Source organism: Nipponia nippon, unplaced genomic scaffold (assembly GCF_047370975.1).
Source record: "Nipponia nippon isolate SJK-2023a ecotype South Korea unplaced genomic scaffold, ASM4737097v1 scaffold_2, whole genome shotgun sequence".
NCBI classification, from domain to species: Eukaryota; Metazoa; Chordata; class Aves; order Pelecaniformes; family Threskiornithidae; genus Nipponia; species Nipponia nippon.
In genome coordinates, this window is record NW_028262336.1 from 85,028,217 (window position 1) to 85,047,947 (window position 19,731).

General features: G+C 35.7%; 1 protein-coding gene across 4 annotated transcripts in view; it reads right to left on the reverse strand.

Annotated features, from left to right (window-relative positions):
• Positions 1–19,731, reverse strand: part of SCEL (sciellin) — a 52,551-nt gene that overhangs the window by 19,784 nt on the left and 13,036 nt on the right. For 3 of the 4 annotated variants that reach the window (XM_087757450.1, XM_087757452.1, XM_087757449.1), the window contains exons 6-10: positions 15,660–15,728; positions 13,774–13,839; positions 12,239–12,304; positions 10,130–10,162; positions 8,750–8,821 (exon numbers count right to left, since the gene is read on the reverse strand). In XM_087757450.1, coding sequence (XP_087613576.1) covers positions 8,750–8,821; positions 10,130–10,162; positions 12,239–12,304; positions 13,774–13,839; positions 15,660–15,728 — 306 coding nt within the window. The remainder of the gene's footprint in view (positions 1–8,749; positions 8,822–10,129; positions 10,163–12,238; positions 12,305–13,773; positions 13,840–15,659; positions 15,729–19,731) is intronic. The other variant, XM_087757451.1, reaches the window with a different exon arrangement.

Below are 19,731 nucleotides of genomic sequence, written 5' to 3' on the forward strand. Positions count from 1 at the left end.
CAGAATCTAAAAAGAATTTCAGTTTAGGTTTCATTTGAGAGTTGTTAGCATGCTGAAGATCAGCAATACAATTCATACCTTTTCTAATAATTCTAAAAAAGATGTCAAGTATTAAAGTGGGGAAGAGACTAACCTATATATTCATACATTAAAGAAGCTCCTTTAATATGAGAATATCACATGCAGCGAAAGGCCGTTGTGAAGAAGTCTTTCCAGTTGCAGGTATAACTGTCATTTGAAAAAATAAACTATTTCAGTGTCCAAGACTGGGTGAATTGAATTCATACTTAAATTTGTCAGCAATTTTTTAAAATATAGATGATGATGGAAAACAGCAGCATAAAACTTCCAGGACAACACAAAGCCGTTTAGACAAACTTGGGGAAATATCTTTCAAATATGGTAGGTGGCTTGTAATGGATGCTGACATTTTTCATCGGTCATTCTAAAGGATGCCACCTCCAAGCATAGTATTTTCAGAGACAGCCATTACATCACTGTGAACATTCTGCCTAGGGTGAGTATTTTTCAAAAGTGATGAGAATGAGGTAGGTCAGACAGCCTGCCAGGAGGAGAATATATTGTTTGCTCATAAATTCAAGAAGATGAAATATTTTAATACAGCCTCAGGACATGACTGGAATTTTTTAGGAGGACCTAACTCAGGGTAACAAATATATATTTTTGTATTCTATATAAAAATACTTGGAACAGCAGTACAGAGGATTTTGTACCATGTTTTGTACAGGAGGATCAAGTACTGAAAAAATTAATGAATTTATTATAAAATAAAAACATTAAGACTTAGATTAAGACCTAGGTCTGCTTGTTATCATCACTGGAGTATGGAAGACAATTCTATTGATTCATTTACTTTTCCCTATGTAAGTGACCATGTCCAAAAAAAGTCTATTCTGCCTTTAACATCCCCTTGCAGAAAAATGCTTAAAATAGCTCTATGAATCTACAAGAAAGCCCCACTATGAAGGGCAGAAAAACCTATGTGCCACTGTGGGCCTCATACTACAAACTTGTTAACCATGAATTTTGCTGCTGCTGTCTGCTATTTTGCCTCTAGCTGCTTGTGTAAAATAGGATTAGAAATCTGAAAACTAATGAAGAGAGTCCAGCAGAATAAAAGGCTCACAAAGAAGATAGTAAAGTAGGTTTAAAAAAAGCTGTCAAGGCAGACTGCGCACAAAATTTATGGCTTAGTTTAACCAGACACTCCTATTCTGCCATATCTTGGACGTCTATTCCTCTCAGACACAAATAAAAAGGGAAATTATTTAGGGCTTGTGTGACAAGCTCTTCAGAAATTAGCTAAATTTCAAAAGCTTAATATCTCTGACCCTGAATCAATATCAGCAAATTTTCCTTCATTTGACGAAACATTCTCTTTTGCATTATCTCATTTTATTAGTGTTAGGTACCTAATGTCTTCCTTGATTCAATACATAAAAGACCTACAAACATATTCAGTAAGTAATCTTTAAAGTCATCAAAATGAATGTATGATGTAATCACAAAGTATGATTTTTTTCCTTTTATGCTTTGTATTAAAAACTTAGAGAAACTGAGTTGCCTACATTTTGCTTTGACTTTCAGTCTGCATTTTCTTTCTAACTCAGTTCACTTGAGATAAAGCTCTAATACTTTTCAGTCCTTCTGCTCTGTCAGATATGTTTGTGAATCTCACTTATTTCAGTGGATAATAGCTCAGTAATTCTGGTTTAACTGGTGACAAGTCAGATCACCATCAAAAAGGAAAACACAAATGAATCCTATTCAGACATTCAAGCACAGCTAATAGGTTTTTTTTGTCTTGAAAACATTCAGATAAAGTTTCGAATGGCATAGAAACAAGAAACATGTGAACCATGCCTACAGAAAGAGCTTTAGTTATGTCATTGGCTGGTGGTTTGATGAAAGCAATGAAAGCCTTTCTAATGTTTGTATTTGCAATTCTGAAAGCAGTGAAGAAAACAATAATCAAAAATAGATTAAAAAAAGTTTGATCACATTATTCTGACTGTCCTTATGCTGTGGCCAAATTGAAGTTGATACTGGACATGTGTAGGAAAGAGAGTAAAAAGAGAAATTTTAAACAGACCCCGGCCATGCTCTTGAACCTTGAGTATAAGGCAGAAGAGTATGTGACCACAACTCCCGCCTCATTCAGTGAATGCTTATTTCACCTGTAAAAGTCTTGCTAAGCCCATTTCTAGTTCCAGGTGTCCCCTAATTCCTGAAGGTGTTCTTCCCTTGTTACCTAGAATTCCATCATCCCTCTTTGCTGATACACAAACAGTTCACATAATACCCAAGCACCAATATTGTTGTTTTATGGACCAGAAAACTGAAGGACCACATGAATTTCATAATTTAATCAGTGGGACGCTTCATGTCAAATCCCAGGATACTCAGTGAGGTTTCACATCTACTCACTCTGTCAGCATCAGCACCAGCATAATCAGTCCAGAGGCAGATCTATTAAAGGAGTCATACACAGTATTTTTAATAGATCTCCATCTGTTTCCTGATTAAAAACCCTGAGCAGGATTATAAAAACCACTGAGGTGACCCCCTATTTCTAATCGGTTATATTATAAGATATATATAATATTTCTAAATGTGATACCAAGCAAGTTGCATCTGTTGTCCTTTCTTCAGTGATCTCTCCCAGTTGATCTGCTGCAAAGCTTTCTGATCAACAGCTTCTTCTTCTGACATGATTGAATATACAAACACCACACTAACCAAGTCTGGCTAAAACTTTAAGGGCATTTCATGTCAGCACAGAAGACGACAAAACCAACCAATTGCCAACTGGACCTTGCAACTCTGAAACAGAAGAGTTGGTCTAGAGTATATTATGTCAGGCATCTTGCTGGACAAAGCTTAACATCATGGGCCTGGCTGAATTTTGATCTGCCATGCATGGCTGATTTGCTGTCCCTGTATCAGACTTTGTCATGTATAACTGACAATGAATAAAGAAGTTCTTTGAGAAAAGAGCGGCATTTATTCTAAAGCAGGGTGCATTTCCTTCCACAATGCTATGCTCACTAATCAGTGCCAGGAGCCCTCATTCAGACCTTTCATCAATAACAGCCGAGGATGAGGGAACAGAAGAGCTCTGCAGTCAACTGTGAAAGCCAATTTATACTGTGCCAAAACCAGTGTAATGCTTAGCCCAGAGGATTTTGGAGTTAAATACAGAGGAAGAAGCTGTTGATCAGAACGTTTTATAGGAGGTGGACTGGGAAAGATCACTGAAAAAAGGACAACAACTTATTCGGTCTTGCTTGGAGGATATGTATGACCCTGTAAACAACGTATTAACTTTTCAGTTAGGAATAATGCGCTTGGATCTCTTCACATAAGCTCTGCAACAGCAAATCATTTATATCAACATGCAGAAAAGCTGTAAACCAGCATTCCACTGAATGCCGAATCTGTCAGAATTGGGAGGCAGAAGGTCCCTGTCACTAGAAAGTAAATTATTATTTTTGCCTTCTGCTGAAATGCAAAAATGTGTCATCAAAAATGACTGTATTAATTTGTACTATCAAAAACAATTTAGGAAGTTTAAAGCCACTTCACTTTACCATAAGTAAAAAATTGTCGTTGTAGCCAAAGCAAGATCTGGCTGCAGTTACAACTGCTGAATTATGGGTATGCCTACATGAGTTCTGTTGTAGTATCCTTGCTTCCAGCATTTTTTGAATGACACAAGTGTCCCCCAGAACATTTTAGAGGTCTGCTGAAGCATTATATAGTCTATAAAAAGTGAAAGCAAATAAAAAAGACATCACAATGGAAAAGTCACACAGGAATACCTGGTGTGGGAGTCATGCCGTCTAATTCTGGTCATCTAAACTTTAGTCCAACCTAAGATAATTCTCTAGGATGTTTCTAGTGGCTGTTTGGAATTGCCTATCTCACTCCATAGACCAGATTTCTCTTTTTCGTGTAATGGGAACATATAATTGGCCAATGCCTCAAAATGCACCTACATGTTCTATCAGTTTTGTGCTCTTTGCAGCTCTGTAACAATACAAGTTTTATCAATAAATGTTCATTTAGGAGATCTGACATGATGGTCTTAATTCCCTTGGTTTGGAAAATTCCAAGCTGATACCAATTTATTAATATTTTTTAAATAATTTGAAAAAAAATCTGTATCTTATTTTTTCCATTCTTCGAAGTTGTCAAATGTTGATAGACAGAAAAATGCATCCTTGTTACAAGAGGTAGTTCAAGCACAGGAAATTATTGTGTTGTTCTTTCACACTCTTTTAAAATGAAAATGGCAATACGTCTCAAGTCAAATAGCAATATCATTAAAAAGGAGCATAATACAAATATATTTACAACATCATCTGAAGTTGCTACTATCTGTCAGGAGTAATTATAGTGAATTACGCAGTACAGTAGAGAAAAACTCTGTACAGAACTAATATTCAGGATACTGTACTTTATAGAAAATATAATGCTAAAGAGCCAAGCATATAGTATTTGCTTAATATGTCAGAAAAATATTCTAGTTCTTTGTTTCTGTTCCCTAGAAATTGTCTCTGTCACCCACATACATACAAATACACAGCTGAGACATTTTCTTCAACCTAACTCTGATGTAGATGGCATGCCTAAAAGACATAGAATCATAGAATCATAGAATTGTTTAGGTTGGAAAAGACCTTTAAGATCATCAAGTCCAACTGTTAACATAGCACTACCAAGTCCACCACTAAACCGTGTCCCTAATCATCACATCTACACATCATTTAAATACCTCCAGGGACGGGGACTCAACCACTTCCCTGGGCAGCCTGTTCCAATGCTTGACAATCTTTTCAGCAAAGAAATTTTTCCTAATATCCAATCTAAACCTCCCCTGGTACAACTTGAGGCCATTTCCTCTCGTCCTATCGCTTGTTACTAGGGAGAAGAGACCGACCCCCACCTCGCTACGACCTCCTTTCAGGTAGTTGTACAGAGCCATAAGGTCACCCCTCAGCCTCCTCTTCTCCAGGCTAAACAACCCCAGCTCCCTCAGCCGCTCCTCCTAAAACTTGTGCTCTAGACCCTTCACCAGCTTCGTTGCCCTCCTTTGGACACGCTCCAGTACCTCAATGTCCTTCTTGTAGTGAGGGGCCCAACACTGAACACAGTACTCGAGGTGCAGCCTCACCAGTGCCGAATACAGGGGCACTATCACCTCCCTGGTCCTGCTGACCACACTATTCCTGATACAAGCCAGGATGCCATTGGCCTTCTTGGCCACCTGAGCACACTGCTGGCTCATGTTCAGGCGGCTGTCAACCAACACCCCCAGGTCCTTTTCTGCCAGGCAGCTCTCCAGCCACTCCTCCCCAAGCCTGTAGTGTTGCATGGGGTTGTTGTGACCCAAGTGCAGGACCCGGCCCTTAGCCTTGTTGAATCTCATGCATTTGGCCCTGGCCCAACGATCCAGCCTGTCCAGGTCCCTCTGTAGGGCCTTCCTCCCCTCCAGCAGATCGACACTTCCACCCAACTTGGTGTCACCTGCAAACTCACCAAGGGTGCACTCCATCCCCTCGTCCAGATCATTGATAAAGATATTAAACAGAACTGGTCCCAATACTGAGCCCTGGGGAACACCACTTGTGACCGGCCATGAACTGGATTTAACTCCATTTACCACAACTCTTTGGGCCCAGCCATCCAGCCATTTTACCCAGCAGAGTACGCCCGCCCAAGCCATGAGCAGCGAGTTTCTCATGCTTATGTAAAAGTTTCTACAATATGTCCTGTGCCCCTACAGACTAATAGTCATTCACTGGTAGCAGACAATCTCACTACGGGTGCTTTAAGAGCTGAGTGAGATCTCTCTCTAAGTTCTATAGAAGTTCTATATCCCCTGTTACTATTACCTCAAAAGCTTCTCCTCAAATACATCCAACACAAATTCTGACATATCTATGCAGAATAAAATATAATTTAATTATTTCTACAATTTATGAACTGTTGGAAATATGGCTTTCTGATTATTCTGCGTCTTTTGGTGGTAATACATTTGGTACTGCACTATTAAATGGGTCCCACTGTGCCACATACTCTTTCTTTCTGTATAGAACAGAAGCAAGGAAGCAACGTAGTTGAATACAAGTGAACCTGATATAAAAGTGTTTTATAGAAATACACATTTTTGCTTCTTAAGTATAATCATTTATGAAAGATTGACTAAAATTGTGTTAAACACCCTCGGGGTGTTAGAAGTGGTTTAACAAGATTGCCCACAGAACATGGTTCTTTAAAAAATGCAGTTTTTTAAACACCTACATTTAATGGTTGCTACAATTCTATAATGGAAAAAATGCAGAGAACCTTGGTTCTCCACTGAAATTGAAATAAAACACAAGAAGAACTTTATAAGCAATAAATAAAAGACCCATTGAGTAAATGAGAAAAATATCTCTTTATGTATCCAGTGCAGTGCTGACATGCTGCTGCATTTATAAAATACCAAGAGACCTGTTTTGAGGATGACCTATTATGCTCTGAAAAATACACAGTTATTAGGCAGTGGTTATCTTTACTTTTTCTGGATTCTAGCCTACTTATTTATGTTGTCTAGGGTACCTATAGATGCCCTAACTAATCATGAGATGCCTATTCCTTCTGTTAATTATATCCAAAAGGTGGAGGTCCATAGGTCCATGCCTCCAGATATGCTATATATATTATTGCATATTCTGTGTTTTAAGATGGATACCACACCTAACTATTGTACTTAAAAACAGCACAAAAATTGCTTTTGACATTAACAAAATCAGGCTTAGGTATTGCATGGAACAGTACACAGTGAAGCTTACACTTTTAGCCAAAAGAGATAGTATCTATCTGACATCCTTTTTGGGTAAATCCCTTCCAAAAGATTTTCCTTGTATTGTTGATCAATTTGACCGAAAAGCAGTTGACATTTTCCACTTATTTTATACTGAAATTAATTCATTATGCCTTTAACATCCCTATCAGAACCCTGAGCAAAAGACAAATAATCAGTTAAGTATGACTTTAAAAAGCATGACCTGAAAATCTTTCATTCTAAATAAAAAAATAGGAAATTAAAGGATGTAAGATAAAATATTATTCTAATAAATGTCAGTATTACTAGAAATACTTTTCATGTAACTGTTTACTTCCCTTGTGTGGCACAATCGTTTTTGCCAAAAGTGTAGTGTTTATATGACATCTTTAATAGAAAGAAGGCAGTTCTGCCGACAGCTGCTTAATGCATTTTTGGTTAGCGTAAATTTAACAAAAATCTGTAGTTTTGTGAAGCTGACACTTCAGCAGCAGATGGATGACATCTGAAGCACCAGCCAACTGTAAAGGAATTATAGCAGTAGAGAGGGCTGAATTTTGCCCGCTAAGATTACAGGCTACTTATAGTTTATATACTGACACAAATAGCTGTAGCAGCGCAATGTTACCATAGAAACTTGTAGATGAGTAAAATATTCCTCCAGCTCTCCACCAATGGAAGGACGGCAATACAAAGCTTGATATGGTAATGAGAACCACCAGAGGATGATGAATGTGAACTGATTGAGGGTGGGGATTAAGTAAGACCTTAACAAGCCTTTAGGAGTGAAGAATGGCTGTGACTTCCCTAGCTAATACAGTGGCGTATTTAATTGTCTAAGATCTCCTACATTTGTTGACAGGAAAATGTTTCACTGAAACATTGCTTTTTTCCTAGGGATTACACTGTCAGACACCTTTTGGATGTTTTTTCTTAATTATTTTGTACTGTTTTTACAAAACGGGGGCTTTGGAGGAGGGGGGCACAATTCAAAATAATATAGACTGTGGCTTTGGACCTCAGAAAACTGTACTTTATGAATCAGATTAAATAAAATCGGCTAATTTAAACTAATTTTAGTGTCTGCACCCTTTAATATTTCCAGGTAAAAACTGCAAAATGATCTACTGTAATTCTCAGTGCATATGTAGAAATCTATTTCTAATTCACTCACTTTTTAACTGCATATTCAGGCATTTTATTCTGGTCAAGGTCACAGAGTCAAATTTTTTGCATGGTTATTGCTGATTGCTTTGAAAAATGTAACATCTCCCTCAGTAGAGAACCTTACAATTTGCTGGAATTTCAGTTTAAAAATAAAAAATTCTATGTCTTTTCCGCCAATAGTTTTCATGATATTCTGTACACTTTCCAAGATACATTAGTACATATGCCATCTAACTCATACCACAAGAACCAGTCCATCTGTTTGAATGTACTAATTTTGTCACAGTAAATGGTGCATGTTGGGTTTTTACTATTTAAAATGTTACGACTACAATGCACAAGCTGGATTTTTTTATATACATAGTAGTGTGTAGATATTACCTCTCCCACAATTTATTGAAGACCAAAGAAAATAGACTATATAATCCATACTCGCGCAATTCATCTGTTTCCAAACATTTGCAGCAACTATCTATATGCTGCTCTTTATGATGCAGGCTAGACAGACTGCAAGAATAAAAAATGAAACATCTGAGATAACTTAGCAAGTCAATGAGATGGAACTCGAAAGTTTGTACTTCTAGGCCAATTGTTAGGACTAGATAAATGCTGCATTTATGACACACCATGTCCAAATGAGCTATCAAATATGGAAATCAAACAAGTTGAGTACTTAATATCACATTTATCACATTATAACATTGTTTTGATTATCTCTGATTATGTTACCTTGCTGTAGCTTGATTGTCCACATCAGTCTTTAGTTTCTGAGGGGACACCTGTTCTGATGAAAAGTCAGCACTGCAATAGGAATGGTGAAAACATACTTAAGGCACAAGAAGCTAAAACACATTATATCATTTAAATGGGTTATCGTTGTAGATATTATATTTCTTACAAGTGTAACCACAGTGAGTTTGGATTTTCTTTGAGAAACTTTTTTCTGTTTTTTTCTTTAAATGTATATATAATATTTAAATATATGTAATATATATATATCAAGAATTATAGATATTATATATATATATAAAGAATATATATATAAAGAGCTATGTAATTCTATAGTTCACTAGATTACTGCATCCACTGAGCCTTTTGAAAAATTAATATTCCAAGACTAGCTGTTTTGTTAGTATAGGCATAGCAATAAAGTGGAGTTTCTTTACTGTTTCAAAATTATTTTAGTAATAAAGGAACTTTTAAATACTTTTCTACTACCTACTAATAAATTTTACTTATTTAGTAAAGACTAACATTTTACTTATTTAGAAAAGTACTGATTTTTTAAAACCTAAATAAGTAAACAATTACACTTCCCTATTTTTACTTATTTGTGTGAGCAGTCAGATTGGTCACTAGGGGAATACTAAAATTATAAGAAACTATAAGAAAGGCAGAAGGTGGTCGATACAGTTGGAAATGAGAGTTACGTGCTTCTTTAGAGAATCTTTCTATTAGGATGGCAACTAAACCATGAGAAGTTGTGTAGCTGTCTTAATTATAAGCCATGAAATTACAGGTTGGTTAAGTAATCTTTTCCTAATTTAGACCATGTGAAATGTACATTTAATTAATCAATTTCTTTAATAAATTTATTTTCTAAAATTAGAACAACCTTTGCAGACACTCAAATTTAAGTTTGGAGTACTTTACGTCAATTCATCTTATGTTAATGCCTTCTATTAGAAGCCTTTGCATGTGCACAGCTTTTTAATTTACCACTTTCTTTTTCTTCACTTTGCTCATGTTCTCTTTTTCACTCTCTCTTTAGAGCATCAGTTTAATATAAAGGGGTATTTGCATTAGCAACATATATAACTGTGGAACTAAAATTGTGAAGCAGTTTTTAATTTTTTATGCAGTTACAGTTGTTTTTTCAAATTGAATAAATATCCAATTAAATGTTCTAAGCTGTGTGAAAATAATTACAGTTCTGCAAGGAAGGAAGTCTTCTTCATGTGCTTCTGTGACATTGACTATGGAGGAACCCACCCAGGAAAATTATACAGTCTTTGTATTATAAATAAATGTAAAATAATAATCAAAGTTTGTGTACGGGAGTGTGTTGCATTTCTAAATCTACTAAGAAGCAAAGTAAGCAAGACATACGTCGTTGGAGCCTCTGAATTTTCTGAAGTGGTCCTAGAGAAAGGAAAGAGTACACATTTCGGAAACCAAGTAGCAAAATGCTAGTATTGAAGAACTTTGCAAGATTTTAGATCAATCAACAGCAATTAATTTTACTTTTCCTTCCTTCCAAGACGGTATTTTTCTTTGTTTCTTAATGTGGAACATAACATGTTTAACTCAAGTAGCATAATACTAAATCCTAATCATATTCTTTATATGTTACTAAGACAATCATTCTTCAACTAACATTCTCCAGTCTCTGATCAATAGTGTTTTGTTTTCAGCACACAATTCACAACCAAAAACTCAATTACAGTGAGCTGCTTATATTCTCAGCTTCAATTGCAATTTCTTTTAAGTGTTCTGTAAAGTGTGTTTAATCAGCTTGGAACTGAAGCAAAGCACTCTAGAAGTTTATGTGTCATGCTTGACTATAGAAGGCTAGAATCAGGTCTCAGAATCAGAAAAGGTAAGTAAATAATAAACCCTGACCAAAAAAACCCCACAAACCCATGACTGCTGAACTCCCTTCCAGAGGACAGCAGAGCAATCAGCCATTCTCATATTTGAAGAAAAGACACAGCTCTTTGCTCCACCCATCTTTAAGACTAATGGTGACCTTTTAAAACTGTGGTTATTAGCATCTATGCGTAGCACTTTATTTCCTGAAACTCACAGGCAAGTAAAAGGCTTTGCTTTGGTGACTATTATTAGTTATAGTAATATTCACAATTTGAAATAGCTTTTACATCTTCAAGGCACTTTTAAAAGATAAACAAATTAATCATTTAATGCTCATCACTGTTTAACCAACTGTCCTTGGTGACATCGTTGTTAGATGATCCAGGAAAGGTCATGAAAGCTTCATAAAGAATATGCCTGTATTTTGGTCTTCTCTGGACTATGAGAGTAGAGGAGTAACTGGATAATTAGTGTTGAGAAGGACACAGGAATCCCAGCGTTTTGTTGGAACCTGGGCAGATGCCATATAGAGAATGCATCCTATCCTATGCTTTCAAAATTACCATAATCATAGTGAGATATTGAAATGAAGCCAGATAAATTCATCACAGTTGACATATTAAAAATATCTAGTAAGCACTGACTTAAAAGAAAATAAACTTTAGCATCTAGGAGCTATCTTTCTGCTGGGTGGTGAGTGACTTAGAATCTTGGCCAAACAGATGGACAAGTATACACAGAATAAGGTTAAAAATAATTGCTAAACTTGGTTTTAAGGATTCATCTTAAAGTCTTCCAGTGACAGAGATTCCATAAACTCCCTAGGCCATGGTCTACCAAGGAATTCTACCTAACACAACAATGTATCTGTTCATTTCTGTTTCATTTAATTTTCGTCATTGATATGCATGAGACTCATGTTGGAAGTTTCCCAGATGAAAATTAGGGAAGCACAAGGCCATGCTGCAGCCAGTAGGGGACCTAAGCAAAGAATATAATGACAGTTCATTCATGAATGTTTGAAACCATCCATATTCTGCTTTTAGATGAGAGCACAAGAAATGTTCTCTGTTCTCTTTCTGATCTGCCAGAAAGCAATCACAACTTTAGAAATAAATATTAAACATTCATCTGCAAGTAACTTTAGCCTGAGCTTTTCTTCTAAACTATTTCTTGGATGCCTTACTGAGAGCTGACTAAGAAGATCTTGAGGTTTTGTCCACAGTGTTAACCAAAAGGGCCCAGGGTTAGTTCCTGCTGTCAGACCTAATGGCACCAATAGATTCCTGCGCTTATGGTTAGTCGTTCTATAGCAGATTTGTCTTGTGGAGAGGTAACTGGAATAGTCCAAACCAAAACCATGAAGAAAGCATACAAGTATTGTAGAAAAATTTTGGGAACACTTATGTAACCTCAAGTCGCTGGCACTTCAGATACTCAGATCTCAGTCAATGCTGGGCATCAAGCTGCTAAGAGCCCAAACAAGTATCTAGGCATGGGATGCTTTCTCTTCCCATGCTATCTTACTCATCAAACTCAGTCCCTCAAAGAATTACCCTGTTGGCTCGCTCCCAAAATCAGCTCTAGCCAAGAATTAGGAAATAACTAGCGATCATCAGTACTTACCATTTAGCTTCCACTGTTTCTGTCGTGGTCTTACTGCTTGAAACCGGGGGAGGGATCCAAGATTGCCTGTCGGTGTTAACAAATAAATTCTTAAATATTAGTTTAATGCTATGGGGCTGAACAGCATACCATGAATGTTAGAATGTCAGAAGTGGTGTAGAAATATCTGGAAATTTTCTTAAATTATTAGTTTTTTGAAATACTGCATAGAGATACTTTTTAGACCATTCTTTTCCAGACAATTGAATGGAATCTGAACATATATAGTAATTTTAATTACTGTTGTGAAAAATGTATTCTCTGACTCTAGGTGGTCTTTTCTGCAGCCTGAATGGTACAAATAAATGGATCATTCATGGGAAGGACAACCAGATAGAATGTACAAATATCAACCCAAGAAACATATTCAGACTGGTATTAGAGGTCACATAAACATCACAAGCACTTTCAGTTCTTTTCTTTTTTTCCCCCTCAAAACTATCAAGCCGGCAATTATGTGTGAGGAAAAAGCAATTGCACCATAAACAGTGCAATTCAGTGATAGCCCTTCACATCTTCAGTGAGCCTGAAGAGAGCTACTGGGCTGAAAACACCATAAACTTCCACCGAACAAGCAGGGCTGTTAATATGAAAATGATGACTTTTTAATTTCTACTTTCATAATTCTACTGATCACAATTTTTATGCATGAAATATGGAAGAGAAAATCATGAACGGACAGAATTTGCAGTTGAGAAGAATGCATAAAAATATGGCTATTGCCAGCAGTACATTTTAAATTAAAAATGTAATTCATTGTTCTACACCCTGTTATTATACTTGCCCAGTAATACTATCTGAAATCCAAATTTTTAAAGCTAGCTGTGTATCATGCAGAAAACTGTGTGGTTCATATGTACTGCAACAGCACAGGGTCAAGTTTGGCATCAGAGATTTCAGCTGGTTGCCATTACAGTGGGCTACAGTGCTTTAAATTTAGATACTGAAAAGGCCTATGCTTGCTGAGCTAGGAGCTGCAGCAAAGAACTAGCATCTATCGTGCTATGTCTGCAGGGCTCACAATACTGCTTCTACAAAGACAAACTTGCAACACAGTACTCCCATGGAAAAAACCACAGCATGCAAAAGATGAATTCTTGAAGCTTGCTGAGGAGTTAGAGCATGGTAGAGGAGAAAGTTGGCAATGTTGTTTTATTTAATTGTGATACATTACTGAGGTTTAATAGAGTGTTATATATCCTCTGGCAACAGGTAGAATAGAATAGAACAGAATATTTCAGTTGGAAGGGACCTACAATGATCACCTAGTCCAACTGCCTGACCACTTCAGGGTTGACCAAAAGTTAAAGCATGTTATTAAGGGCATTGTCCAAATGCCTCTTAAACACTGACAGGCTTGAGGCATTGACCACCTCTCTAGGAAGCCTGTTCCAGTGTTTGACAGCCCTCTCAGTAAAGAAATGCTTCCTAATGTCCCGTTTAAACCCCCCCTGGTGCAGCTTTGAACCATTAACCAAATAAATAATAATAAATACCTTTTTTTCTTTATTGGAGAAGTTGCAGCAGAGTTTGTGGATGATGCGTTAGGAGTCAAAGATTGTCTGTTAAGGAAATATACTTAATTAGTTCCTTAATTTCAATAAGTGTATCATTTTAAATGAAAAAAACAATGATAAGAAGTCATATTTCTACTATCAGAATGATACAACTGTGTGTGGTATGACTATGTTTATATATGCCACTTGAAATTTTGGAAGTACCTCAAAGGATACAAGATTTGGGACACTGTAAGGGATTCTGATGCTTAGGGAACAGATGTGTCTTTACTTGATATCCAGATTTCTGACTTCTTAAAGTCTTGACTTCTGTACCGACACTTGAGTCTCCAACCACTGAAATATTAACATCTTTGTTTTTCATACTTTAAATTTTATGTTTCTTATACAGTTATGTCAATGCTGCTCTATTTTGTGATATGCCTGTAAAAGGAGTCGGTATTCCTCATACTTCTAACTATATAAGTTCCAAGCTAGTGATTTTTCTGATAAAGTTTATCAAAAAGTTATTGTCTTGCCCTCTGCATTTCTTAATGTAATGCAAATAACTGAGGAACAAAGCTTTACAAATCATTTTATTGCTCTCTGGCAGGAAAAAGTATATATCATTTAAGTCTCACTTCAGAATGCATGGTAGGTCTATTAAAAAGTCATCTCTGGACAAAATAACATAAAATCCAATTTATGTGATGTTTCATGTGTCATCATCACCATGATTTACAACATAGTGGTGCAAAATCATAATTTAAAAGAATGACCTCACTTGAACTTTAGATGCCAGAGATACTAATTTGCTCTTCAGAGTAATATCTCAACACTTTGCAAGATGATATTTAATTGCTGTGCTCAGTCTTCACTAGCAACTATATTCAGTGTAATTTATTGCTGATAGAACACTACTGACACTGATGAAGGCAGACAGCAATATATTTGTCCCTTTACATTTATAAGTATAGTGGTTGAGCTCTTCTGACTTTCATTTTTTAAATAAAAATCTCAATTAGGTAAGAGCTGTAAATTCTTTAGAAAATAATTTTTCAGTGTTGTGTAGTCATATTACATATATAAACTGGCCATCTCTGAATCATAACAACTTTTTTAATAACATGTCAAAGATTTTGTAGTAACTTATTTTAAATTAAAAATTGGTTTCAACCTGTTTTAGACAAGACTGACTTTCTGACAAAAGAAAAGCTTTCCACTGGAAAAATCAGTAAGCCTGTCCATCAAAAAAGTACTTTTATGTTTTGGAACTCATGTTTTCCATTGGCAATATTCAATGGCATTTTCCACTGAAAAGCTTAATTAGAATTTTTTCATGTAGTCTTTCCTCAGAAATACGTATTATATTTGGTAGAAATCATGCAGAGAAATGTAGAGGTCTAGAACATACCCACACTGAACTGTTTTCAAAACACTCTTATTCTTTATTTTTTATATTTAAAATATTGTCTTTCTTAAATAATTGCTAGGCTGAGTAAATGTGTAATCTGAGCTGGTGTCTCTTTTAATCTATGTGGAGAAATAGGCATTTTTAAAGGAAAATTGCTCTTATTCTAAAGAAAATATCTGAGACACATTAGATGAATTGTCCTCCAAAACACCCTTTTTCTCCTATATATATAAAAAGACTCTATGATAATCTAGATATAGATGTCAGCATTCCAGATGTCAGGTGGTAAAATGAAGCACACTATTAGGCAATATGCCATAAAAATTATTTTTCTATATATTCTTGGTATGTACATGTAATCAAAATTATGATAATACAGAATACTTAGATGATAATGTATGACAAATGATACATGATACATGTTAAATTATAATACATAATACTTAGATGATAAAGTTTCCAAAACTCATACCTGTTGCTTTGCTTATTATTCAGAGTTGGAGACTTATTTATTTTATCAGTATCATTTCTGTCTGGAATTCTGTCAAAAACAGAAATCATTTTTAATACACACTCTAGATCTTTCTTTTATTTATAAAAAAAACCTTTCAATAAAATTAAAAGATGGAGCATCACTTCGCCCTGTGTATAGATTGAAAATTCCCCAGTATCAAAACAGGTATAGAACAGAAGCTGAATTAATACAAATTCAGTACATAAATATCTGAAGAGTCTAAGTAGTTCACTGAAAAAAACTATTTTAAAAGGTTATGTTCAAACACTAATTGATATACTGTATCAAGTGTCATTGTTGTTAACAGTTAATTTATTCAACTCCTCTGAATTAGATCAGAATACTAGAAAGAAAGCAGTGTTTTTCAGTCAAGCAGTACATAAGCCATTCCCTTTCCCTCTCCCTCACCATCCCTTGAGAGATGCAACAGTCTTGTTTTCTTTACAGCTTTTAGAGATCAATGTGGTTTGAAAATACTCTGGTATAAAATCCCTGATAAAGCATAGTAGTGACCTACAGGAATAACATCTATCAAAGAAGTTAGATTATTTGTGCTTGAATTGATTTTATTAAGCCATGAAATTTACACTAAGAAACAACCACGTGATTTTTCAAGCCCTTTATGGATTCCGCAGCTATTGCCTAAAACCTTTCTGAATTTTCACAGAAAACACCATGTAGGTATTGTAGCTGAAACAGTGTAAGTACTTATTTTTTTTCAACTTTCTTCCCACATATGGAATATCCTTTAATAAGAACAGGGGAGGTCCAAAAAGCTCAAATATATAGTTATGTACATTGAAATAGATTACAAATACTAAGTTGAGAGGGTTAACTTAAATATTTGGCTAAAACAGCTGAAACATATTTTGACCTACAACTTATTTGCATATGGAAATTACTGAATTTTAGTTCTCTATTCCCATCTATAAACTGAAGCTATAGATACAAAATAATTAATCCTAGAACTATAATCTAATATTATGTACAAAACATTTTGTATCCCGCCTTCAGCCAAGTATCACAGAATACTGTTGCATTTAATGAAAAGTCTTCAAGGGAGCTCTGGGATAGAATCCGCACCAGCATGTGCTCTGTGGCTTTTTCAAAACTTAAATTTAATTGTGCAAATAACTAGCTCATACGGGCAGCTTGTCTGTGACCGGCAGTTACAGTTACTCAAAAGATCACTAGAGGTCTCACTAAACTTGCTAGCATTACTACAGATGCAAACATGAGCGTTTCTTCTAATTCACAACAATCCAATGAATCAGCATTTCTTTCACGTTTCATTTCATATTTTCAAAATTTCAGCACAATATTTTAAGTAGTTCTGTATTTTCTTATTTTAAAGACTTAAAGGGTCCATCTGGCATCCTACTCCACTGCTGCCCAGTGTAGCAGAAGCTTTGAAAAAATGAAAGAAGAAAGGTAAGTATAATGTTAACTTCTCCTTGTACAACTTTTCAGCTTCTGATAAGCAGTGGTCGAAGAATATCCTCTGTTTGCACCCAGAATGCTGTCTCCAACAGACACCTTTGGATCAATGATCCATTTACCCATCTAATGTTTTCCTGAACCAATTTAAATTTCTGGCCTCCACAATATCCTGTGGTGGTGACTCCTACAATTAATATATGTGTTAAGGGAAAAACAAGTGTTCTTTTTTATTTCATTATTTTTTTCTTTTTTTTTTCTCTTTTTCCCCTTTAAATTATTACCTAAACATTTCATACAGTATCTCCTCAATCTTACAGGGCAACAAACAGAAAATATTCCTTCCTTACTCACTTTCCTTATATCATTCCTTTCCAAGCTGAGGAAACTTTGTCTCTTCAGACATTCCACATATGAAAGCTATTCCATGCCTGTGATCATCCTTTCTCACCTTCCTCTTTATTTTTTTTCTGGTTCTATTGTAGTTTCTTCACATAAGTGAAATACTGCATGCAGTGTTCAAGATGTGCAAAACAGGTTCATAACACGACTGAACAGTGGTTTCTGGTTTGCTCTCAGTTCATTTTCTAATAATTTCTACCATTTCAAAGGATTATATTATTAACAAAGCAGACAACGGAAGTGTCTCATTAACTTCAGTCCCATCTCTTCAGATCTGATTGCTATAAATGCAGTTAGGATTTATTCTTCCTGGAAGCTATTCTGGACTTCTTAGTAGCATTTAGTACTTGGAAAAATAGCACTGTAATTTTCATTGTCACTATTTGATTTTTAAGGCCTCTCCCATCTTTTGTCAAATATTTAGTTCGTTGCTAATAATAAGAGAGAAACAAATAGATAAATGGATTTTTTTCATCCCATCCAGAAAGGCTGTCTGTGATCATCTGCACAATGCAATTGTCATCTGAGTTATGACATGTAGATCTACATGCTAGTACAAGTATATGTGCACCTCCATCAAGGTATGGATTTCTGTTAACAACTTAACTGTGTTTGGTATTTTCTTGTGCTTGCAGCCAATGGTGCAATTGCATCTAGCCATCTGCAACATCTCTCTCCCAGGTCCTTAATACTGAAACTGATGTTCAAATTCTGTAGATATCAAGTTAGGCAAAATTCATATCAAACAGTGCCTTCTTTGAACATGGATATGACAGTATCCAGGTAGCAAAAAGCTGTACCTAAAATGGCTTTTAGATATGTTTTCACTGTCACATTTACACATGCAAAGAAGAACTCAAAATTACTCCTATACTCCTCAAACAGTTTATTTTGGATTTTTTTTTTAATTAGAATTTCAATTACTATTTTGCCATTTTGAAAACTAGCTATCAAAGAGACATTCATCCAGATAGATCCAGATTCTTTACATCCTTGTCTTTTGGAATATTACAGTCATGGCCACAAGAGATACAAAGCAGAACTGTGGAAAGATGTTCCAATCTCTGTCTTGAAAACAGGTGACTTCTAAAGACCTTTTGCAGGATAGAAGACTACTATTTTACAGCATCTTAGCTAGACAAAAATTATTTTCCATATAGACAACATGACTTACTATAATTCTGTAAACAGCTCTGAGCGATCTCCAATACCAAGGTAATTCTTCTGAAGAACTGTCTACTAGGAGCAGCCCTTTAGACTTTATTCTATATTCCAGGAACGTGCTCCATATTCAACTCTGCCTTTTAGTTTTGAACAGGAAAAAAAAACGAATGCTGCTTTTTCACACAGGCAACTAAACAATATAGCTGTTCTGCAAACAGGTCTATTCTAAGCCTGGAGACTTCTGTACTATGGTTATGCTTGCCAGAAATAATTTATAAGAAAATAAGGGAATTGTACCTGGTGGAGAACATCCTTCACAGATGAAGCGGAAGTACCAAATTTGACTGCAGGCTACAAAAAGGTGCTAATAGAAAATAAATCACCACACCCTTTTATGCCTTAGGTTGCAAGTTTGAGGAGATGCAGAACACGTGGTCATCCCTTACAGAAGTGCCTGCTGGCAACGGGTGTGCACAAATTAATCCTGGAATGGCTATATTCCACAGTTTTGAGAAGACCAGTGATGAGTGAGGAAGAATAAACAACTTGACCACAGCTTCCTCATTGCGATCATTTCAAGATAGAACCATCATTATTCACTCCATTTATGGACATACTCCGCATTAGTTATCAGAAGTGTATATTCACACCTGTAATCCTTTCTTCGTATTCTCTGTCATCTGTTGCATATGAAGAACCCTTTATGTTAGATATTTGTGTACATGAAAACACAAAGACAGTCAACTTACAACTAAAATAATTCAGACATCTTACTATCTCAGCATAAAGCAAAAAGACCTAGATAGAGTACACAAGGACAACACTGTTCAGCAGCACCGTAGAAACTGGAATTGTCCTATAACTTCTAAATTAGTATTCAGGGCTTCTATGCATGAAAATCAAGCCTTAAAAATTGTTTTGAAGTCAATGAACATGTGGATAAGAGTGACATAGCTGATGTATTCTACTTGAATTTCCAAAGAGCTTCACAGAAATCTACTTTAAGGACTCTTAAGTAACCTGATCT